At 36.6% G+C, this 22808-nt stretch overlaps 1 protein-coding gene across 6 annotated transcripts in view; it reads right to left on the bottom strand.

The window, feature by feature from the left end:
* Positions 1-2218: 2218 nt before the first annotated feature.
* Positions 2219-22808, bottom strand: part of SESTD1 (SEC14 and spectrin domain containing 1) — a 54412-nt gene continuing 33822 nt past the window's right edge. For 5 of the 6 annotated variants that reach the window (XM_074548379.1, XM_074548381.1, XM_074548383.1 and 2 more), the window contains 10 exons: positions 20377-20588; positions 16621-16743; positions 13160-13354; positions 12596-12710; positions 11334-11493; positions 8645-8726; positions 8204-8326; positions 7137-7328; positions 5213-5334; positions 2219-2963 (listed from right to left, as the gene is read on the bottom strand). In XM_074548379.1, coding sequence (XP_074404480.1) covers positions 2834-2963; positions 5213-5334; positions 7137-7328; positions 8204-8326; positions 8645-8726; positions 11334-11493; positions 12596-12710; positions 13160-13354; positions 16621-16743; positions 20377-20588 — 1454 coding nt within the window. In that variant the 3' untranslated portion in view covers positions 2219-2833. The remainder of the gene's footprint in view (positions 2964-5212; positions 5335-7136; positions 7329-8203; positions 8327-8644; positions 8727-11333; positions 11494-12595; positions 12711-13159; positions 13355-16620; positions 16744-20376; positions 20589-22808) is intronic. The other variant, XM_074548384.1, reaches the window with a different exon arrangement.

Raw genomic sequence — 22808 nt, 5'->3', positions numbered from 1 at the left:
ATCCTTCTCTTTCTGTGGGTATCTCCCCATCTCACACCTTGCAGCACCGTACCCTCCACTGCATGTGATCTCTGTTTAAAAAATATGAAACATATTTACATCTTTTGGAATGTCATTGTTTGAATTATTTTTGCAACCAAAAAAAAAGGCAGAGGAAGAGCTACAAGTAGAGGCACCTTTCTTTTTGCAGTAGTAAATGCAGAGACAAGTAACAACGGATTACTTGAGCAGAGGGTTTTTTGCTTTTTAGTAAGTCTGTATCTCATTGACTTTGTGGGCTATTAAAGGTTCAGCAACAAGTACAACCACAGAGGATTGCGTAAGAGTACAGACCAGCACAAAAATCCCTCTCTCAATCAGTTACATTCTAAAGCAGTATTAATAGAAAACATTTATTCCATTGTTTCAGTAAGCTAGGAAGTCTCAGAGTTCATAGGATTTGAAATATCTGGCAGACTCTCATGCAACACGACTTAGAAAACTACTTGCCCTCATTCCTGATACACAGAAAATAGGCAAATGGCAAAGTGCTGGTAAACAGCCCTTTGCCAGACACCTGATTTGCCTAAAGACAAGGAATTCCAGAGGAAGAGAGCAGAAAGGCAGAGCAAAAGCTGGCACAGCCCAAGATGCTGTGTTGGAGACTCAATTAGAGTCAACGGGGTCAAAGTCAGGATCCAGTGGCCCCTAGGAATGTCAAAGGACAGATAAGAGCAGCATCAAGATTGGACTACACACACTGAGCCAAAATTAACATCAGGGTTACTGGGGTGAGCAGTCATCAGTTCCAAGTTGTGCATGCAGCTGTCACAGGAATGAGTGAAGAGCTTCTGATACTGCCCTGGGTTCGCATACAGTATTGAGCCCCTAAATATAGTAAAAAAATAAAATAAAATTTTAAAAAACCCAAAATAAAATAAAAACCAGAAAATAAAGTGTTTGTAATACTTGCTTACTCTAACATTTTAATGAGATTTTATACTGCAGACCATAATTTACCATAAGCAGATTCAATTTACAAATGCTGCAGAACTGGAGATATGGTGCTTATTTATAACTATATTAATTTACTTATGTGTTTGCACTTTATATTAAATATATGCATACTTTTCATGGTGTGGTTCTTTCTAAATGAATTTATATCCTCCAAATATTAGCTGTAATAACACCAGCTTTCTCAAATGCAATTAAACAACTAAATTAAATTTGAAAAGATTATATCAAAAAAGTCTTTTTATAAATAAGGTCTGTAGAAATTTAGTTACTGTTAAACTAATATTAATGTAATATTTAACATTGCATTAAGTGCATTAAAAAAATGATATTTCCTTTGCCAAAACCTTTAAGAGGAAAAGTACCTTTATCACTGAATTTACAGAAAGCCTTTAATTTGGAATTACAGTTTCTTAATAAATGGTTTGATTTGAAACATGGCTTTCCTTTGGAGAAAATGCTTAAAACTAAGAAAAATATCTAAATATAGTATTTGAAGACACATCCATCAGGAAAATCTGCAGAGTAATGGCAATGCCTGTAGGAAGAGAGCATTATTTTGACTGTGAGCAAAGTATAGTGAGAGAACAGAGTTCTCAGACTTACAGTTTTTTTCCACACAGAGTACTCTAAAATGGTCAGATCCCACACTCTCTTCCAAAAACATAATAATTGATGTATCCAGATTGCATCCTTAAGATTAAGAAGCTAACCAAGCCATGCACACAGATGATTTGGTTTCAATCCAATTCCCTTCTCTGAATAAATTTCATTTTATTACTAATCTCAAGGTTTGAAGTTATGAACCTCATGTTAATTTCTCTTTCATTACACAAAAACCTTTAACCACAAAGGTACCAACAGGGATATATTCACATTATTCAGGATTCTCCACTGAAAGGAAACAAAGGACTTTGAAATAAAGCACAGGAGACGTGCTAGTCTTACAAGGGAACAAAACTATGATTAATATAACACTGACTTACGCAAATACGATCTTACTTTTGTGCAAGTACTGCTACCAGGAAGAAAGAATAAAATAGCCAGGACTTTTGCACCCATCAGTAATAGTTCAAGAGCAGTTCTCTTATAGCTACAATGTATTTCATAAGAAAAATTATACAAATTTTCTAAACATATCAGGGGAGCAATTATTTTTACTACCACTTATCATAAAAATGTAATATAAACAATATCTGAAAATACAGACCAGAACAAATTAATCTTAGATTTTAAAAAGATGATTTTTATTAAGCACAAACAGCTTTTAATACATTATCAATACAAATAGGAAAACATCTGTTTAATGAATTTGATATATCAAAGATCTGATGGGCAGGGTGCATACTGGCACAATAAAAATGATTTTTTTTTTTAAGTATTTCAAATTAAAATTACAGGGTTACCACAGTCTACACTGCAGGTACTTTCCTCACAGTCTAAAATTACTACATCACCTGGGCATGGGGGAAGCAAAGAACTAGAGTTTCATAATATGGAACTTCTAACACTTTAATTAGCACCACTCAAAGCTTGCATCAGCTGTCTAACTAAGAAGCAGCTGACAGGTCAGGTAAAGCTTTACAGCAAATTTCAGTGCAAAGTTTACAGTTCCTTTTCATAAGATACTTGGAGTCTATGGTTTCATAGCATGTTAAATAATTATGGCTTGATAGATGTACAGTATTAAGATGCTGAGAACATTTACTTTGAAAAAAAGATGAGACTCGTAACAGCTGTGAAATGCATTTTAATATATTATACCAAATTCTGTAATATGCAAACAACATGCTGGATTACAAACTGAAGTCCTGTTATGAATTCATAGACAAGGTCAGTATTAGCTCTCTGGGGTAGTGGCTTCTGGTTGTCTCAGCTGCTGCTTTTTCAGGCTAACTAACTTCATCTTCTCCCTGATGTGTTCTGCTGCAGAAGCCATATCACTTGGGCTCCCAAAGTACTGCTCAGACCTAGAAAAAACCCAAACCACAATAAATTATCAGTAGTAAGTCAGTACATGAATACACCTGTTAATTGAAGTAGAAAACACAAAACTGATGAGAAAAATAGCCACTTTTCCCTCTTGTCATTTAAAAACCACCTTTAAAAGCTTTGGAGACTTAGTGATGAAGACTTAACAGCAAATTTTAATGAAATTGTTACAAATACTCAATGAGCCTTTCATATCCAAAACACACTCTCAACAGAAGTTTGAGGGTATTGAGACACTGCTGGTATAGTGAAAGGTGTCCTTGCCCTTGGCAGGGGGATTGGAACTGGATTATTTTAAATGTCCCTTCCAACCCAAACCATTTTGTGATTTGAACAGCAAGGCACTATTCTAGAAGCACAACTGGATGCTTCCCAACTCTCTTTATTACCACCCCTCTCTGGCTCTCCCCCAAGTCCATCTGACAATTTTGCATGCTGTAACAATCTGTGATACCTGTCTATACAGGAATTCTGAGTTTTCAGAATTGCTGCATTATTAAAGGACTCTTCACATGTTAACCACATGCTGTCAAATTATGCCATCTACCTCTCAAACTGAAAGGAAGACACGGCTATATGATTCAAACACAAAAAAGAGCAGCTGAAATGTTAGGGAAACCACTAACCAAGCTGTCAGCAAAGGGAGAGTTTGAACAGAATATGTGTTTCAGAAGAACAGGTATTAAATCTAGTTACAAAGCAGAGAAGCTGTACACTCTGGAAATGGCAGTAGGACAGAGGACTTTCAGACAGGCAAAACTGGACAGAAAAAGATACTCTGTGCAGGAATACACTCATTTGAGGAGGTAACTGGTCAGACTGCATAACTGCACATGGATCTCAGCATTTCCTCATACAGTGCAGAAGCCATGGGCAGGAGAGGGAACAGTGACCTGAGTTTCCAATAAGATACTGGCAAAAGTCTGAGGAGGTGACCAGGATGATGAAAATGCCCCCCAATCAATTATGGCATTTTGTATGTTCTTAAATCTCAAACTATTTCTAATAATCAACAAACCCTTTTCAAACTATATGCCAAACACTTCAAAACCAGAATATAAGGATGATGAGCAGGGGGTCCTGATATCCAGGACAACTTCCATACCATTTTTGTGAAGGGGGATATGCAAAACTCTACTGAAATTCCAGAGGGGTCAAAAATAATGTTCAGGATTGAACAGTTGTTACTTTTACCAGATCACTAGAATCTGCGATACAGAAGTTATACAACAATACTTCAACAAACACTTCTTGATCTGCTTTTGGGTCAGTCTTTTGCTTGTTTTGTTTTGGGTTTTTTTCTACAGCTACAAAATCCTCCACTATTTTCAAACACACTATTGAAAGAACAGTGGAGATCACGACTAATTCAGGCCTGGGCCCATCTTCATGATTAGCACTCTGTATTGAGGGATCTACCCTGCAGAAGGTAGGGTATTTGGAATATGGCATTTTGGAAATATGATGACAATAAATTTTCATGACCAGCTTCCTGCAACTGTGTTTTTCAGGTAGACTTCAAGTAATGCTTAACACAGTTGCCTGATGTTATCTCATAAGGCTTCAGCCTCTAATTCAATGTACTTATTTCAGACCTTTTTCATTATGGTGTGGCATCCTACACACCAGAGACTGCTCCATAGCTTGGCTGTAACTCATGCAGAAATTAACTACAAGCTCAGCATAACAACAGACATTATTAAACACAGATAACTGAGTTTTATTATGGCTGAGATTCCAAATTCAATTTTCCTTTGTAGCTCAAGAGAGCTACCAATTTAAAGCTAATATGAATAATTCTCAAGGAAAGTACTGTTTTGTTTACCAAATAAATAAAATATAAATTTATCTTCAGTATACTGGCTTGGATAGATAGAATTGCAAATAAAGAAATAGAAATCCTGTAATTCTCATCTGGTATCTTTTTTCAGGGAGAAGAGACTGGGACTGGTCATTCTTCTGTTACTTCTGCATATTGTGCTGGTGCAAAAACTGCATAAATCTAATAATCATTCAGTATGAAAAAGTCACTACTTTAAAAAGGCAGTGCATTAGTACTCATTAAAAATTCCTTCCCATTTTTTCATAGAAAGCAGACAGGTCCTATTTCAAATTTTATAAAAACAATGTGCTCACTTTTCTGTTTCAGCAATAAGCCTTCAGGATTCTTCTGCATGTGAGACTATGATACAACTTTACCAAAGGCATCACAAACCATTCTACATACCCATCAGGATAAACTACAGGCACTGTTAGTCTGTCCAACAGTGATTTCCCAACTGCTTCAATTTCATCAAATTGTTCCATTTCATGAAAAGCTTCTGGCTGGTCTGGACATTCCTGCAAAATCTGTTTAATAAAAGTAAGAAAATACAGAATAAAGTACACAAGGGATCACATGTAGTTTTTTAACTGGAAGAGTGGATGTTCTTTCGGCATTTCCACTGCCACATTTACATGAGATCAACTGACACATATAATTCAAGAAAGGAAAATACTGATTAAAGTTCTTTAAGAAAAATGTTCAGGGCTACCAGTGCTTTGTATTAGAATGTTTTATATTACTTCTAGGAGGGAATAAAAAGTAGTCTTCCTTGACAATATTCCTGCAACAAATATGAAACGCATAAAAATAGTGACTGACACCATTAAACACACAAGACAGCAACTTAAAGTGGAAACACCAGGGTCAATGAAGACTGCTTACAAAAGGTTTCAAAACTAAAAACTACATCTGGCACAGAACAGGTAGGACTAAAAAGAATCTGAACACAAGTCTTTCTAGATGGGATTGTAACTCAATACCAGTACTCAGTACTCTATTTTCTTCCACTTCTCACTTTGCCACTTCTTACTTTTTTCCCAAGCAGCATGGATATTAACAGTCTATTTTCCACACAGACTCATTAATATATGTCCAATAGTGAAAGGAGAATTAGGTTTTTGAACAAGAGCATTATTTTGTCAGACAAAATTTACTTTTCTTTAAACTTAAGATGGCCTAAACCCAGCAATTAACTACTGCAATAATGAAAGAAAGCTCATAATATGGATTGAGAGATTCTACTCTTCTAAGAGTTTATGGACCACTGAAATTTAATTTGGTATCAGGTAAACCTCTGGAAGCACAAATGATCTATTTCTGCTTTTGTGAACCTCCACCAACTCCCAATGTCTGCCATTCAAAGTATTTTCTACTAATACAAATAAGAAATTAATAAAACCAAGGAGCAAATTAATCAACTCTGAATCCATGCTCTCTTTTAATGACAAAATTAATTTATTTTACCATGTGCAAAATTTGCTTTTTTTTCCAGCTACATGCAATTTTATTATCAATATTTGAGATACATACTCTAAATTGATTTTTTAAAATACACTGCTTCACCCAAAAAAGCAGGTGTGGACAAAAAGGTCCTATCCCTCATGACCTACATTAAAGGACATTGTCTCAAGTTCAAGCATTTGAAAGCTTTCAACATTTTCCCCCTTCAGCAACTAATCCTGATCACATTGTTGCTGACTGCTCGTCCTCCAGTGTGTTTCTTGCATCACTTGACTAGGTGCAGCAGTGAGACATTTGGTTATAGGAGTCTGAAAACCATACCAAGGCAGAGTGTGTTCAGGAATAAGGCATTTCAAACCCCACCAGGTGCAAAATACAAGATGGAGCAAGACAGCATGTGTGGAAATTAAAGTGGAAGGAGCTGCCTTCATTTACAGTTTGTGAGAATTTTTGGAAGCCCATACAATATCCAAGCAGCCTAAAGGGCAATAGACCTTTAACTCTTCAAAAAACTTAACCGGATAGCTTTGTATTGTCCCTTGCACAAATAAGCGTTCCTGGCCTTTAAGAATTACAGTCTAAAAGACATAAAGAAATGCTTTATCATCAATATCAGAGTTCTCATTTGAAGAGTGCTGTTCTCCTTTTTGTTAAGGGGGCCCTATACCAGTACAGGTATATGAAAAATTATTACATTAAGTACTAAAGTAAATGGTTGGAAAAATATATGTAAATTCTTCTTTCTGCCATTTAAAAAAAATTTAGAAAGGGTAAATGTACACACTGGCAACTTCATATTTTCTTACATTTTGTTTGCCTGAACTCAGGTAAGAAATTTTTCTTCTTAATAAAGCACAACACTCACCTTTTCAGCAGCTGAATGAAATGCGACAGCTGTTTCCAACCGGTGCACTCTTTCTTCAGAAGTCACTGTAAACTGTTTCCACACTCTGTTCAGTCTGGGAAGTGTGTCCCCTGAGGACCTTGAAGTGCATCTCAAGGACTGGCACAGGACCACTGTTGCCTGCAGTAGCTGTCTCCCATAATCGTAAGTACTCTAAAAATTGGAGGGGATGGGAGAGTAAGTCATGTAAAAACCCTGCACTTTACCTGGCAATGAAACAGCATCTTAAAGCAACAACAGCAGGCAAGTTTATGGAAGCTCCACAATTTAGGTTCACAAAGTACATTGAACTAATCTGGTCTACTGGAAAAAGTAAGAATAAAATTGTAATGACCAAAAGTGCTTTAACTCTTAAAAAAAAAAATCCAATATCCACTGCTGCCTAGTGTTTACACTGGCAAAGGAAGAGAGCTTCCCAAGAATTCTGAATAGTTGTTTGGATCTTCCAAGGGATACTTGATATCCACTGCTGAGAGGACTGTCTCCCTGATTTTATTGACACCATGTCTATGGTCAGCCAGCATCCAAGGTGCTCTGAGGCACATCACTGTAACAGCAAATCACCCTCCAGCCATCAACTCTTATTCATCAAAAGAGGAAACTCCAGTGCAGCAGGTGGAATTAGAAAACATCACATCTGTTAATTAACACGTCAAATTTAGACACTCCTAAAAGCAGCAAACGACTGACAAAACATCTGACCAGGTGCTTTGGTCCAGCTTGTCAAATGTAATTTTAAAGACTGTTTGAGATATATCTTTCACAAAAGCCAGTGAACTTTGTTTGGTTGTTTGCATTGCCCATGTGAAGGTTAACTAAGGTAGTGACCTGCAGCATTGCTGCTCTGCATGGAACTGCAAGATCTCATTAGGCCCTCAGCAATCAATTTCTTCACTCAGGCACTGAGGGAAACCAGTAAAACCAGTGACAGCTGTTCAATGACTGCCTATACAGATATTGATTCTGTTTAGGAGAGGATGTGAAACTGCACAAACCACATATTGCTAGAAAAAAATAACACATTTCACCTGCGCAACATCAACAAATTTTCGATGTTTCTCCAGTAAAACTTTTGTTTCTTGAGCATCATCTCCCAGTCGGATGTGTGTCTTCAGCAGAGCATCCAACAGTTCACTTAACCATTCTACTGCCTTAAAAAAAGTCAAAAGAACAAAAACTAATACGTTAAAAAGAAATTAAACCAGAAGGTGGCATTACTTCAGTAATAGCATATACTTTTGATACAGAAAAAAGTTAAATGAGCTGTCACAAGCTGGTAGATCATGCATGCAATCCTGAAATATACTATTTGCAGACACTGCTATAGCCTTTATTTTCACTGTACATATTCCCTAAATAAAACTACATTTGAAAGTTGCAAAAAAGTACTGTAAAACTACCAGCCCCCATAAATCAATTCAGTGGACTACAAATATCAGAATGATGAAATTCTAGAGGTATTTCCATACCTGAGCAGCATCTTCTTCACATTTAAATAACTGCACCATCTGAAGCATCTTCAGTCTCCGCACATCCACCATATCCTCACACCTTAAACAGCAGCACACAAAGATTCATCAACACATGTACAGCAGACACAAAACACTCTGACATTGACAACAATGTTTTCAAGTGAGAAACATTAAGATACAAGCATTCATGAAAAGGTGATCAAAGCTGCTTAGCTTGGCAAAACCACCTCATGCCACAAACAACAATGAGGAACTGAGCACTCCAAGTCACCAAAATCATGATCCTCAAGATTCCTGATATGGCTAAGCTCGAGGTAGTAACACCAGAGACAGCTACAAGGTCTTGCAGCAGCATCCCAGGCTCCTTACCTTGCTGCACTGGTAAGCTCTGCAAAACAGAGGCTAACACAGACTTTGTCCTACTAAAATTCAGATCAAAGTGGGCTTCAACCTGTCATAATTCTGAACTGTACTGTTTGTTGGGGGCAATGTTTCTTAATGAATACAATGAGGCTGATTAAAAGATAATACATTTTTCCATTTTTCTTTTTAGCTCATTAGAGATGGTAATATCTGCACCCTTATATGATGTTGTCCTTTGCTTTACTTGTCAGGAAGCATTTCAAAATCTAATTGATATAAAAACTGACCCTAATTATCTTGTTCTGAGTTGAGCACAGTTTGCAGTTCTTTCTCCAGAATTCCAATAGAAGTGTTGAAAATCCTTCTCTTTCCGCAATGAGACCTAAGCTAATACATCTAGCAGAATGCTTTCCACTTTAATTTCAGAGCCTACAAAGTAGACAGCAAGACTCATGCTCCTGTTCAGTGCAAATGGAATTACTAACGTCAACAACAGTTGGCTTTATAAGCAAATGCAAAAGACTGTGTGCATGATCCTTTCCAAATTGGTTACAAACATAAGCTCTTCCAAAGAACAGTTTGTTAGCATGCTGCGTTTTGTTACATGTCCTGCAATGCTTACAGAAAGGGCATCATCTGCTCTAATAATGCAGGAAAACAGTTTATAGGTTCCAAAATCATAAATAAAGCAGCAAAATGCCCCTAAAAATAAACATTACAACATGTGTATGTAAACAACAAGAAACATTCAACAGAAGTTGGAAAACAAAATTAAATAGCAAAAAATACTATTACATGCTAGTGAGAGATACTTAGTCCTTTCACTTTTTTGTTTCTCATCCAGGCTAAATAACCTTGTTTAATCATTCACAATCTGAAAGCTCCTTCATACCTTTGTCTGCAAATACTATTGATGTTTTAGTCCTCTAAATGACTTCCCACAATTCTACAACCCTTCTGAGAATACAGAGCAGAATTGTGTAACACAAACAGAAATCGACTACCAATCTATACACTGACACAATGACATTCTTCTTTCAGTTTTTTATTCCTTTCCTAATAATTCTTGGCATTCTACTTGCTTTTCCCTGTGTGTTTGAACACTAAAGCAATTTCTTCAAGTTTTCCAAAGTTTATCTATGGGTTCACAGCTGATTCAGAATCCATTACTGTGTATACAAAGTCTCCCCTTCTCCCATGCACATCTCTTTTCTCATATGGAATTCCAACTGCCATTTTACTGCACAGTGACACGTCCTCTGTAGCTTTTTGCAGCTTGCTATCTAAACATAAGTATTGCTTAAATTAATTGGATTCAGAGGGCAGACTTAAAACAGTATTTTCTCTAAGCTCAATCAAAACACATAGCTCCTTACACTAAGCTCCCTAAGAAAACAATTTAAGAATAGTGGAATTAATTTGTAAAATGGGCAATTGGATGCTCACTAGAGCTTGCTGTTGCCTAGAGGCACCTCTTTGCTCAGCCAATGCCCTTGAACACCAGGCCATTTCTATGGACAGTATTACATGGTCTCAGGGCTTCCAGCACTATTACTGGCAATAGCTTCTAATTCTTTCACACTGTTCAGTAGAAAAAAAGGCAGTACTACAAAACAATCCAGTACTACTACATATTTAAGTACAAATAATCAAATTTTGGAGGAAGAGGATGATGGCAAAATCCATGTTTCTTACAAATTCAGCTCCCTCCAACACTTTTCCCAACCTCATCCCTCACTCTATATGGTTTCCTAAAATTCAAACCCCATGTCCTGGGGTGACTGTATGGTCCTGTATCCCATCATCTGCTCTTCTGAAATCTGAGCCTCCATTTTGTACCCTCCAATGCCACCTCATTTGTCTTCCTATCTTCAGAAATGAAAATACCATACTCAAGGGACAGAGCTTGTGATAAAGAGGACAAACAAGGCTGTTTAATACATAATATTACACCCATCACCACTACTGTAATTACATTATACTCCTATCTCAAACTGCTAACATGTAAAAGCCACCTCTTGCATATTTTCATAACTCCATATAAAAGGAATGTATAATTTCTGACATTTACAAGGACAGGAAAGCATTCAAGTACTCCATCCAGTACCAAAATAGAAAAGGTGCTTGTTTTTAGGAATACACTACAACAGATTAGTCAGGGAAGTTTCTGTCCCATTCAAATATACTACAAATATAAATTACAGTTGTAATACATCCCTTTAATGAACATAAAACAAAATGGGCTCTTTACAACAAACTAAATTGTATAAAAAGTGACTTGATAACACACAAAAATCTTAATGACTCGAATTGTTGTTCTTACCTTTGTTTTCTTAGCTGCATATCCTCCATCACTCCTTGGATATGGTCCACATTTTCTTTGTTTTCAATGGTTACATCCTTCCCATAGGCCCATGATGCCTGGTTAGATATCTGATCAAGAAGACTTTGACCTTTCTCACGCAAGCCTTGCAAGCCTAAGTCTAATAAGAGAATGAGAAAAAAAATAGGTCAGTGATCACTCGGAATTTCGGTGGGTTTTCTCCTCAATGGAGCAAACAGAATCACACACAGATCAAGACTAGAACCTGGAAAATGACAAGGACATTACTATGTCCTTCACCACCCTGTCCAACTCTCATTTGAGTGAGCATTTGTCTGTATTAACAAAGAACTAAGGCTTTGCTATTTTATGACCTAGCAGATAACAAGAAAAGGAATAGAAGTTGACAGCATGTCAGCTTTTCAGCATATACATAGCTAATTAGTGTCTTTCATCCACACAGTTAGATAATTCCTAAAATATTTATCCCTGCTAAGCAGTTGTAACCTAAGTGTTCTTCCACTGCTGGCACAAGTTACTACTTTATAATACATCTGATATGGCTGATACAATTTTCTACACTGAAATTTGTCAGCCCTTGGGATCTGCTGTTACATCTCTTATTTGGCAGCTTTACTATCTTTTTTCCTGAAGGAAAATCTCATTTATGCATCCAACTCTTATATTCCAATCATACCTACTTCTGCCATAAATTATTTTTCTTTGCAGCTCTTTCTCCCACAACTTAATGAACAAGCTGATCACTGTAGACCCCTTCCAAATGAAATAATGCCATGTGCTTGACAGTGTAACAACCTTCAATGTGCCATTTATTAACATATACATTCAAAGTCACTGCAAAACACCCAGCACAAGTATTCTAAAAGTGAGGGGATAAAACCTTAATCATCAATGTGTCAGTTCTGGAGACAAAAAGATCATCTAAGCATTATAATCCTAAGTCACTAAAGAAGATTAATGGGGCAAAGAAGTTTGTTTACAGATGAAATGCATGATAATGGCATATAACAAATATATATATTGGATGTAAAACATCTTTAAAAGAACAGTTCCAGATCACTTCCCCAGACAAAAGCCAGCCCAAAGTAACTCAGTGAAACATTACATAGTGAGGAATCAGAAGTCATAAGATCTTTTCCCCTTGCTTTTTTGGTGATTTTTTAAAAGGGATTACTCTTTCTTCCCTCTGTAATGCACTTACTAGAATGTGTGTGTCTGAACTGCAGAAATATCTTGCTTACCAACACTTTTTAATTTCTCTTCCAGAAGTTTCAATGTTTGTTGAATTGATGCTCCATCTGCTGGTGCTACATCCACACACAACATTCCTAGTAAACCATCCAATTGCTGAGACAACTAAAATGTAAGAACATAAATGCTGATATTTAAAAAGAAGTTTGAGCTTCAGATGGTTGGTTCTAAAATATTCTAAATGTTTGGAAATTTGTCATTTTCAAATTTCTCTTTGCAGCTAGAGGAAATGAAAATCAAGATTGCAGTTCAATTAATGCATATGCCCCTAAATTAAAAAGAGGGGCAAAAAAGTAACTTTTCAACTAGTAACCCTTTTATTTCAAACTCTACTGAAATGTAAGACATATTACAAAGTACTTCCCTCCTAAAACAAGGGGGAGCCAGTTTTCTCAGCATCTCAATTACAGTAAATGATGACTTACAGAATTTTCCAAGTGACATGATATTTCCCCTCATCTCCCTGAGCATTTTTCCAATGTAGTCAACATTTACAATACCAATGCACTAATTTATTGACAGTGCCTTAAAGAAAATTAAAAAGAAACACTTACATCCTGGGCAACACTGTGGAATTCAAGTGCTGCTTGTAATAGGTTCTGCCTGAATTCCAGCTGACTGGCCTGCCTGTAACATACATCACTCAGCTGTTGCTGCAATGCTTTCAATTCCACAAGGTCCTCCTCATCCCCTGCATTTAGAAGAGCTGCTATCTGCTGATTAAGCTCAACATAAACAGCAAACCACTCCTAGAAACACAAGAAGATAAAGAATTAAAAATGCCAAATATAATTTTATTGCCCTTAAATGGTATACACACCCAACTGAAGGTTAATAAATAATCAGATTGAAAGAGGAGGTTATTAAAGATTGCACTATCTCACAGGGAAGAAAAAAATATTCCTGATTTCAAAGCAACTCTCAATAGAGTGCTTAGTAGATGTTAATACACACATTGTAGCATAAAAATCTTAGTGCAGAAAGATGGGAAGAGTTCAATGTGTGGCTCTGAGTTCCAGCACAAACTTCCACCAAAAGTGGAATTTCACTATTTTAAAACAAATTTCTAGTGCTTAAATGTCTGTACTGGTTTACTGAAACAAAAGATCATTTTTTGCCAAGTGACCAGCTATTATAAAAAGCTGTTCACAGGACCATCCACGTGTTACTTTCAGTGACATGACTGAAACTAGCAATAATTTCCTTACAAATTTTGGAAAAATGCTGCTGTTGACAGCAGTATTCTCTATCTGAGAGTACTATCTACTGACAGCAGTAATCTCTGTCTTCTGAACAAAAGAGAATCCTGGCACAGAAACTTCAAAATGATCCTTATTTAAGGAAAGCTTTATACTACTTAACTCAAATTCGTAGATTTGTTTTTCACATGGCTTGATCACTGAATACATACATAAGATTTAGTTATGTTGTCCTGTTGGTGTATTTGCAGAGGAAAATAGTTCAAATATTTAACAATTTGGTGAGATTTAAAAACAACTTGATACATCCAGATCACATTCACATCTTCCATGACTGAGATGCCTGTAAACCAAAATGTGTTTGCTCAACAGCTCTAATTTTGACCTTGAAGTGTCCTATGCATTTCTATGGAACAGCACCATCTATTGGCCTACAATATTTGATTTAATTTGTATTCTTGTCTCGCTCCTATTGGGATGTTTAGAATTTTGTAAATTATGTCTTCAGCTTTTGCATCATTTATTTCCAAATCATGTAAAATGGAGTATAAATATCCATTTTCTGAACTTTTTTTTCTTTTCTCCCAGAGCTGCCTCTACCATCTGCTCACAGAAAAAAAAGAGTATGAAAAGAGCAAGGAGGAGAACAAAGAGAAAGCAATGAGAAAGTTAAATTAGCAATCAGTCAAAAATTTAAGAGCAGAATAAATTTCTCATCAGTCCCAAAAGGGGCAACTATGATGACATAATGTGAAAACATCTTCCATTGCGACGTGTACTGTAGATACATAGATTCAGCACAATCAGTTCACAAAATCAGCTCTTTAACATTGAACATACAAGTCCAGCTAAATGTGACATAAAAACTATAATATGAGGAGTAAAAAAATAGATTAATATGGTTAGGGATTTTGGGTTTTGTTTCTTTTTTTCAGTTTTTATTTTTAGCATTAGAGTTGCAGTAGTTTATTTTGATCAAGCTATCAGTAAAATTAAGATACCAGCAAACCAGGTATAAAAAGTGTGTTTCTCATCTTTTTCATGGGAGAACTTAGGCACAGTTGTATGTGACAGCTCAAACCCATGGGAGCACAGACCTGCTCAAAAACCATAGTTCCAGTGTATTGCTCATGAATAAAACTAGCAGAAAATTAAAACCGCCCCAAAATCCAACCACCCTCTTCCCACAAAAAAACCAAACAAAAATGCACCCTGTAGAAATTATTTTTGTCACTTCAGAGTAAATTGAAGTAAAAAAGTATCTTCAAAACAAATCAAACATTTTTGCAAGTCTCTTCAAAATACTATAATCAACATTAAACAGAAGGTGATGAAAGAAAGCAAGCATACAAACTGTCAATTAAATTATTAGGAGAAAAGCCAGGAAAACAATGAAAGAGGAAGCATACACTAAAAATCAAAAGAAAAGGCAAAGCGCATATTTCTAGCACTGTTGACAAAAAATAGTCTTAATCTCTGAACAGGCATCTAAATGTAAGGTAGGACAGTGGTCTGCCAATTACTCCTTTTGATGTAAAAGAAAATATTTTTTCTGACTGTTATTTCTGCAAACTCCTGCCAGCACCTGCGAACCAGGTTGTGTTCCATGCTGCCAGTGCTTCAGCTCACTGTAGGGCAGCCTGCAAACTTCAGTGGGATTTCAATGATTTCAAGGACTGCATTTAGCCCCAGCTAAATCACAGCTCTCTATTACAGATATCCAAGTGAAAACAAAGTACATTCAGTCTTGTTTTCTCTTTCCAGTCTGAAATACCAATATAACTAAAAGACACTACAATTTATTTTTATCGACAAAGTAGGTAGTCTCGGGTGTTTGTGGGGTTTTTTTCCCCTTTCCAATTAGGTTTTCAACTTCATGATGTTTTACCCTTCAGAAGGTACTGATTTCCACAATCCCTGAAGAGCCTGAAGCAATGACAAGAGAGAGGAGATGGGATTTACTTAACAGACACCTACACTGCTGCATCCAGCAAGGAAACCATCCTCACTGAAGGTGCAGTCAGTACAACTAGAGTTGTCTAGGGTGCTGTGCTTCTCAGACTAAAGGTTTGGGGAGGTTTTTTTTCCCCTTAAATTACATCCAAAAAATGATAACCCAGTGACTATTTTCATTGCCATTACTGCAAACAGAACTTGGGAAAAGTGGACAGAATTGCCAGTGTCTACATCAAGGAAAGTCAGAAGAGGTGAACAGCACTGTGAGCAAAACTCCCTTTGGGAGCACTGAATATTCATAACCTAATTATAGATAATCATCTGATGGAAAGACAAAATTCTATTGAAGCTTAGGAAGTATTCAAAATTAGAAGCACAGGCATCAAGTTAGTGTAGTTACAAAATAGCATCTCCATGATTTCATTATGAACATAAAGTATATCTAAAATCTTGATCAATGAAAGTCTTAAGTCAGTTTCAGCTACTGCTAAGTGTAGTCTAATAGAGACAAAAACATGAAGTTAGTCACCTGAGAAGTGCAGGACTTGTCAGACATTTTGGCAGAGAGGAAAATGCAAACTTATCCTTTCTACTCTACATGAAAATTTAAGAACTGCTGTAACATACTAAAGCCAAGAAAAATCACAGATAGAAATCTGCATTTTTCTACAATGGGAAAAAAATGCAAATAGATATAATATGACCATATTAGTTCTATAACTGCTTGGATAATTTCCTCTGTAACTCAGAACATCATGCACTGTGCAAAATTCCTAGATATTCATAACCAAAATACATTGCTCATAACTACATGTATTTAGAACTATTTTGATACTTGAAAAGGGTATGGGAAATCTCACACTGTGCTGACTCTCAATCTCTTCATGCTTCTGTTGCAAAGCTTGTGAAGCTCTAATGGAATCTCCTATTCCCCACTGGGTTCTTAGCTGTTCTGATCCAGGTCCTTCAAGCCAATTGACAACCTGTCAGAAAGACAAAGATGATAAAAACAAAGTAGCAAATGAATTACACAAAGACTGGTATAAGCAGAATTTTGTAACACAACCAGAAATTTTAAAAAACATGTTTATGACAAAACATCTTTTTAGCGCTGTAAAAATCTTGTTGGTGAATCCATTCACATTCTTCAAATTCTTAAGTAGAAACTACTTTTCATTAACCTTAGCATGTCAGCTTCATGAAAACAGGTGGCAGCTATGACAAGATTTCTCAAATAGACAATTGTCATTTCATATCTCTTGTCAATAAAAGAGCTCAAAACACAATGCTAATGGATGTCTTGTGCTCAAACCAGAAATTTTTTTTACCAAAGTGATTACAAGGTACAGCTGTATTCAGCTTCACACCTGAGAGCTTTCTCCTTTTTTTGCTGAATAAACTAACATTCAAGTAGAGGATACATACTTATTTTACAATTAAACTTACACACCAACTTGCTCTACTCAAATAACAGAAACCTGTTACTGAGTTTTTGTAGCCACATCTCATGGAATTTGTCTTTGCAGGGTCACAACTTTGGACTACAGTATTGGATTTCTTTTATTATTATTTTGAAAGTATTTTTTCATGTAAATATTAAAGCAAATATCAAAGCAAAGCAGAATGTCTCAAATTTTGTTTTCTTTACACAAATCTGAATTATCAGATGATATCTATGGAAAAATTCCCTGATAAATTTTTAAATATCTGGAACACAGACATTGATGCAATGAAACCAAGTGCAGAAGTCACTTAGTACTGGAGTCCTGAAGTAGGGAAATGCAGGAATACCTCTAGATTCTGAACCTTAATAAAAAGGCATAGGAAGCCAGCTTCCCGTCTTTAATGTTAGTTTTGTTTAAACATCAATCACAAAACAGCTTCACACATATTTTCAGGAAACATAATACAATACACAATGTAACCCCACAACCACGAAGACAAATGAAACAGGGACTAATTGGACCATTTTCCTAGTGCTGCTAGACTGCCCTGAAACAGCAATCAAGAACAATCATCATTACAGAAGGCTCCTCAATTCACTCCATCTCTGAGTCATTACGTATCTGCCTTCCCACTGCCCTTTTTTGCCCCATGCCAAAGCACTGTTTCAGAGCATAAATTCATTGCTCCAAAAGCGCTCTCAGTCTTCCTTGCCTTTTTTTTTGTCATTTCTAGGACAAATTAGGACTCTACAGATGCAGGTTCTTTCTGTTTAAAGAGAAACTTCCTGTTGTGCTCAGCACCTCTGCACAGCTGTTATGGGTTAAATATGGAACTGACCTAGAAGTGAAGGGACCCAATGTCCCCCTCTGAGGTCACAGTGGCCTGGAAAACTTCCACACGGAAATGACAGTTCTCATGCAAATCTGAAACAGTGGACAAGGCCACTGCTTAGCAGTTGCCCTATCTGGCCAAGACCACCTCCCCATTGCAAGTTTCCAGCAACTTCTGCATTGACGCTGCAAATGCTTAGGCCAGCACATGGCTGCTCTTGTGACAGATGCCTAAACTGAGGAGGGAAGAATTACTAGGGGACATGCAGAAAAATGTGATGTAATTTTCATAAAATAAACTTTAAAATCATTAATGACAAGACTACTGCAAGAGGTCACAGTTATTTTTGTGAATCAAGATTAGAAACAGTAATTAACACCTCTGCCTAAGGAGGGACAAAGCCAGAGTTTATCCTAGCCTACAGAGTTACAATAATAAGCAGCATTTAGAAAAACTGCTTATTACAAAACATCTGACAATCACTGCACCCTTTACATTACAAAATTAAAGACAAAAGAGAGGGAAACAAAACCTTGGAACAGAAGTAAAAGGGGTAATTCAAAAGAGAGGGTAGGATATTGAAGGCATAATGGAGAAAATTGGTTTTGAACTAAGAGGGCTTTGAGAGAGGAGTAAGAACTAAGCATGCCACAGTAAGGACAAGCTGCAAATAGTGAAACTGAAACAGGAACACAAAAGCAATCCAGGAGTGGTTAGCAATATAAGATGGTATATAAATAATAAAATATGAATGTAGCTGTAAAGAAAGCTAGCAGAAGATTAAAACACGTACCAAAAAAACCCCAGCAACACCAGGGAAAAACACCCACTCCAATTAAAGTACTGCAAGTACTGTTATATGGCAACTTCTGTTTATTTTGTCAAAATAAATTCCATGGCACTTTGCCTCTACTGGCTTCCTTCTGTGCATCATTAGCTTCCTACTTTTAGCCTTTAACTCTTTCTATTAGCCTAATTTTTTGCTGCAAGCCCAAAATAAATGAAATAATTTCCCAGATTTAGTAAGTTTTTCTCAAACATTTGTATGCCATTTAGAAAGCTTTAAAACACACTTTAAAAAAAGCTGATTCATTTGGCAAAAGAGCAGAACACATTCTTCCTGTGTACTGAAACTCAGTTCACTTGCCAGGTAACATCTCTGTAGTGTACACACAGCAAACAAGTAACTATTCCTACTACAAATATTGCAAAATGAGGCTGAGTAATAGTAAACTATTCTACTTAAATGCATTAACAATGTCAGTTTGCCAAAGTACTATAAAAATCACATCTTATTCAACCACTAAAACTTAAACACAGGAAAGAAACTTCACCTGATTATATCCACAGCTGTGCTGATATGCTCTATATAGGATTATATTAATCTCTCATATATTTTTAATACTTCCAGCTCAATATATCAACAAATGACATCTGCTTTTTAGATTTTTTTACAGTAATCAAATTGCTATAGAAATTAAAATTATCTCCTCAGCAGATTTCTAATTTCAATGCTAGACATCACAAAATTGATTAGTTTTTATTTTTACCCATATCTACGATGCTGTAAAGTGCAAGTACTCGACATCCACCCCTCTTATGCATTAGAAATGCCAATGTTGAAAGGCTAAAAGCAATTATCTATTCAATTTTCTGCATATTCAAACTATATAGAATCTTAAAAATACACAAATCTAATTTCAAGTGATAAACACAAGATGAATAAATTAATTCCATTTCCTTGATTTTCTCTACTGAGACTCTGCTGTGAAAATGTTGGAAGTGCTAATTACATGGCTGTTTCCAAAGGACCAAGCCAGTTCATCATGACCTTTAACATGCAATTGATTAGGAAGTTGATATTCATTCTTTTCAGGGTGTTCCTGAAATGCAGACAGTTTAAGCACTTCAGCTTAGGTTAAACCACCAAGTATCAGACAAATAAAGGAATAAATAATGGCTTATCTTCAGTAACAGGAACTTTAAATGCTGTGGGCAGGGGAAGCAAAGCCGAGTTGATGTTCAGGCAAAGGTGTTCCTCTCTTTGCCAGCAGGGCAGGCATTTGCACCTCCAGCAATGCAGCCATGCACTGCCACAGTGCCCAGCAAAGGGACTGCCCCAAAGCACGAGAGCACATTTATAGCAACCTCCACGTATCAGAACAGCCTTTGGAATGTCACTGCGGCAGCCACAATGTAAAGCACTGTGTGAAACCAGCACACTGACATTTGTGAAGTGAGGGGAGGCATGAAGGTCTCCCCTCATTTTTGCAGAAATCACAGTCTGAGACTTGAGCTCAAAACCAGCTCACTGCACTCAAGCAGAGCCGCAAGCTTACCTGCATTACCTTCTGCTGGATCTCCTCCAGCTGTGTGCGCTTGCTGCGCTGCCTACAAACCTCCTGGTAGCGGGTGTACTGCTCCCTGAGGGAGTCCAGGAGCTTCATCACCTGGGGCTGGGCCAGCAGCTCATCGTCCATGGGAGACCAGGAGACCCCTCCGTCGGACCCGTTGAACCGACGCTGCTGCAGCTCCGACAGCAACTCGTGACCTTCAGGAATACACAGAATGTCCTGGTTAATCCAGATTCAAAGAAAAAACCCACAAAAATTAGTAGTAAGCCTGCCTGCTTTAAACCATCAGCAGTGCATTTTTGCAGCTAATGATCTTTCAAACATTGGGCACATTTAATGATATAATTTCATGCAGAGCTTTGGTCACAGTTTGTGGGACTGGATCAGTCACACAACAGAGAAAAAGAAATGTGGTATATTTCAGATATATAAAAAAGATATTGTGACTAACATTCAAATTGACAACAGCATTGATTAATGTAAGGAAAATTGAAAGCACAATCCTGATTTTGAAACTACTCTGAAGTATTCTGATTTACTTCAAAATGGTGAGTAGCATCCAAAGTATTTCTCTCAAACAATTCACGTTCTTATATTGAATGAATGCTCTGGAGGCACTAAAAATCTAACTATATAATTTCTCTGTTGTCTTTCAGAATTTTTACAGCAAGAACAACTCCTTTATAGAGTGTGAAGCTGAATAATAACTAATTTTTCAGTATTCTGTTCTCACCTGTCTTGCCCTTTTCTTTGTGCTCTTAAGCATCATATCAGGGTACAGATTCTCTAGAATGCAGTGACTCTCATATACACAAAAAAAGTGTATTTGGACTATTTAATCTTTTGCCTAAACTGTTTGAAGAATCTTATTGTTGTGTTGAAATTCTCAGTATGTAAACACAACACTACAAGTAAACCCAGACCATCAATTTGCTCCTCAAAAGCTCAGAGAACCAGTTAAAATAAAACAGTGTTTGGTCACTGAAGACATGTTAGTGTGAAAGTGAAAACGTGCCAGTTGGAGATCATTAGTTCTGCAGGTCTCAATGTGGTAACACCACAGTTCACTAAAAGAAAAAACCTACTACTTGAGTAATAGTAATTCCTCAAGGAAAATACAGAAGCAAAAGTCTAAGTTCAACTGCTATTATTGAGACATTCAAAATGCCAAGGGCTTTGAAGATTGCAGCAAACAACTTTAAATTACTCAGCATATATTACTATGAAATGAAAATGTCTTAAGAATTCAAATACATTTTGCTGTACTATAGCACAAACATCTTGGATTTCATCTTTGTAACACTCCACAGATAGGCACAGATAGCTGCAGAGCAAACAGACTTTGGCTTTTACAAGTTTGTTCTACTGAGGTAATTTTGAAATTTTATTGTATTGTTTCAGCAGCAAATGATCACCATTTTCCCAGGCAAAACCATCTTTTCAAACTAAGTTCTTATCAAATTCTATGAACCATAGATCCATATATATGGATTTGGAGCTTGTGAAAAGAACAGTACCTGTGGTTATGGAAGACAGCAGCCTTTTATCTAAACCCTCTGTTCACAACTGTCCTTAGGAGATAAGAATTTAATTGGGGAGAGTTTAATCTCTCTTTTTCTCAGCCTTTCAGTACAGCGACTCTAACAGAGAAAGGGTGCCTCAAAACTCCCGTGATTTAGCCACAGAATATGCTGAGCTGGAAAGGAGCCATAAGGATCATCCAGTCCCATGGAAGTTATGAAACTTCTTACTACCAAAAAACATTCATTACCAGAATTAAGAAATCACAGAATGCATATAGACTAATGGGCTAAGGAGCCATCTGCTTACACAAAATTGAAGTGGTGTTTTGTACAAAGATCTTTATTAGACACGGATACACAATTAGGCTGAAATCTAGCGACACTGCCTACAGACACTTCATGTTTCAAAACTTCAAAGACTAGAGTAAGACATTTTTGTTCCATATTTTAACTCAAACCAGTATTATCACACATCTAGATGAGCTGAATTTTTACACAGAGGGCACATAAAGCCACTATGATAAAAATTTCATGTGATCCACACATTACCTTTAGGAGGCTATAAGGTAAAAATTCTAAGCACTCAGACTCTGATCACCACCTAACACTATGCATTACTTATTCCACAAAAACACAAATTAAAAAACAAAAATCCAGTCCAAATCAATAGACTATTGTACTTTATTGCAAATAGGAAATTCACCCTAAACCCAACCTGTTAAAGCATCCCAACTCATTCAATGCTGAATGGAGAGTCCAAGAAGCCACGTATGCTCCACTTTTCTGATAGATGATCAGACCAGAATTAGATTGATGTAAATTGTCAGAATTGTGCAGGAAAATGTTTTCTGTATTGTAACCATTTGGTGGCTACTGAGATTAATCTATTCTATA

The sequence above is a fragment of the Zonotrichia albicollis genome, chromosome 10, assembly GCF_047830755.1.
Source record: "Zonotrichia albicollis isolate bZonAlb1 chromosome 10, bZonAlb1.hap1, whole genome shotgun sequence".
Taxonomy (NCBI): domain Eukaryota; kingdom Metazoa; phylum Chordata; class Aves; order Passeriformes; family Passerellidae; genus Zonotrichia; species Zonotrichia albicollis.
This window is presented reverse-complemented; position numbering and strand designations above follow the sequence as displayed.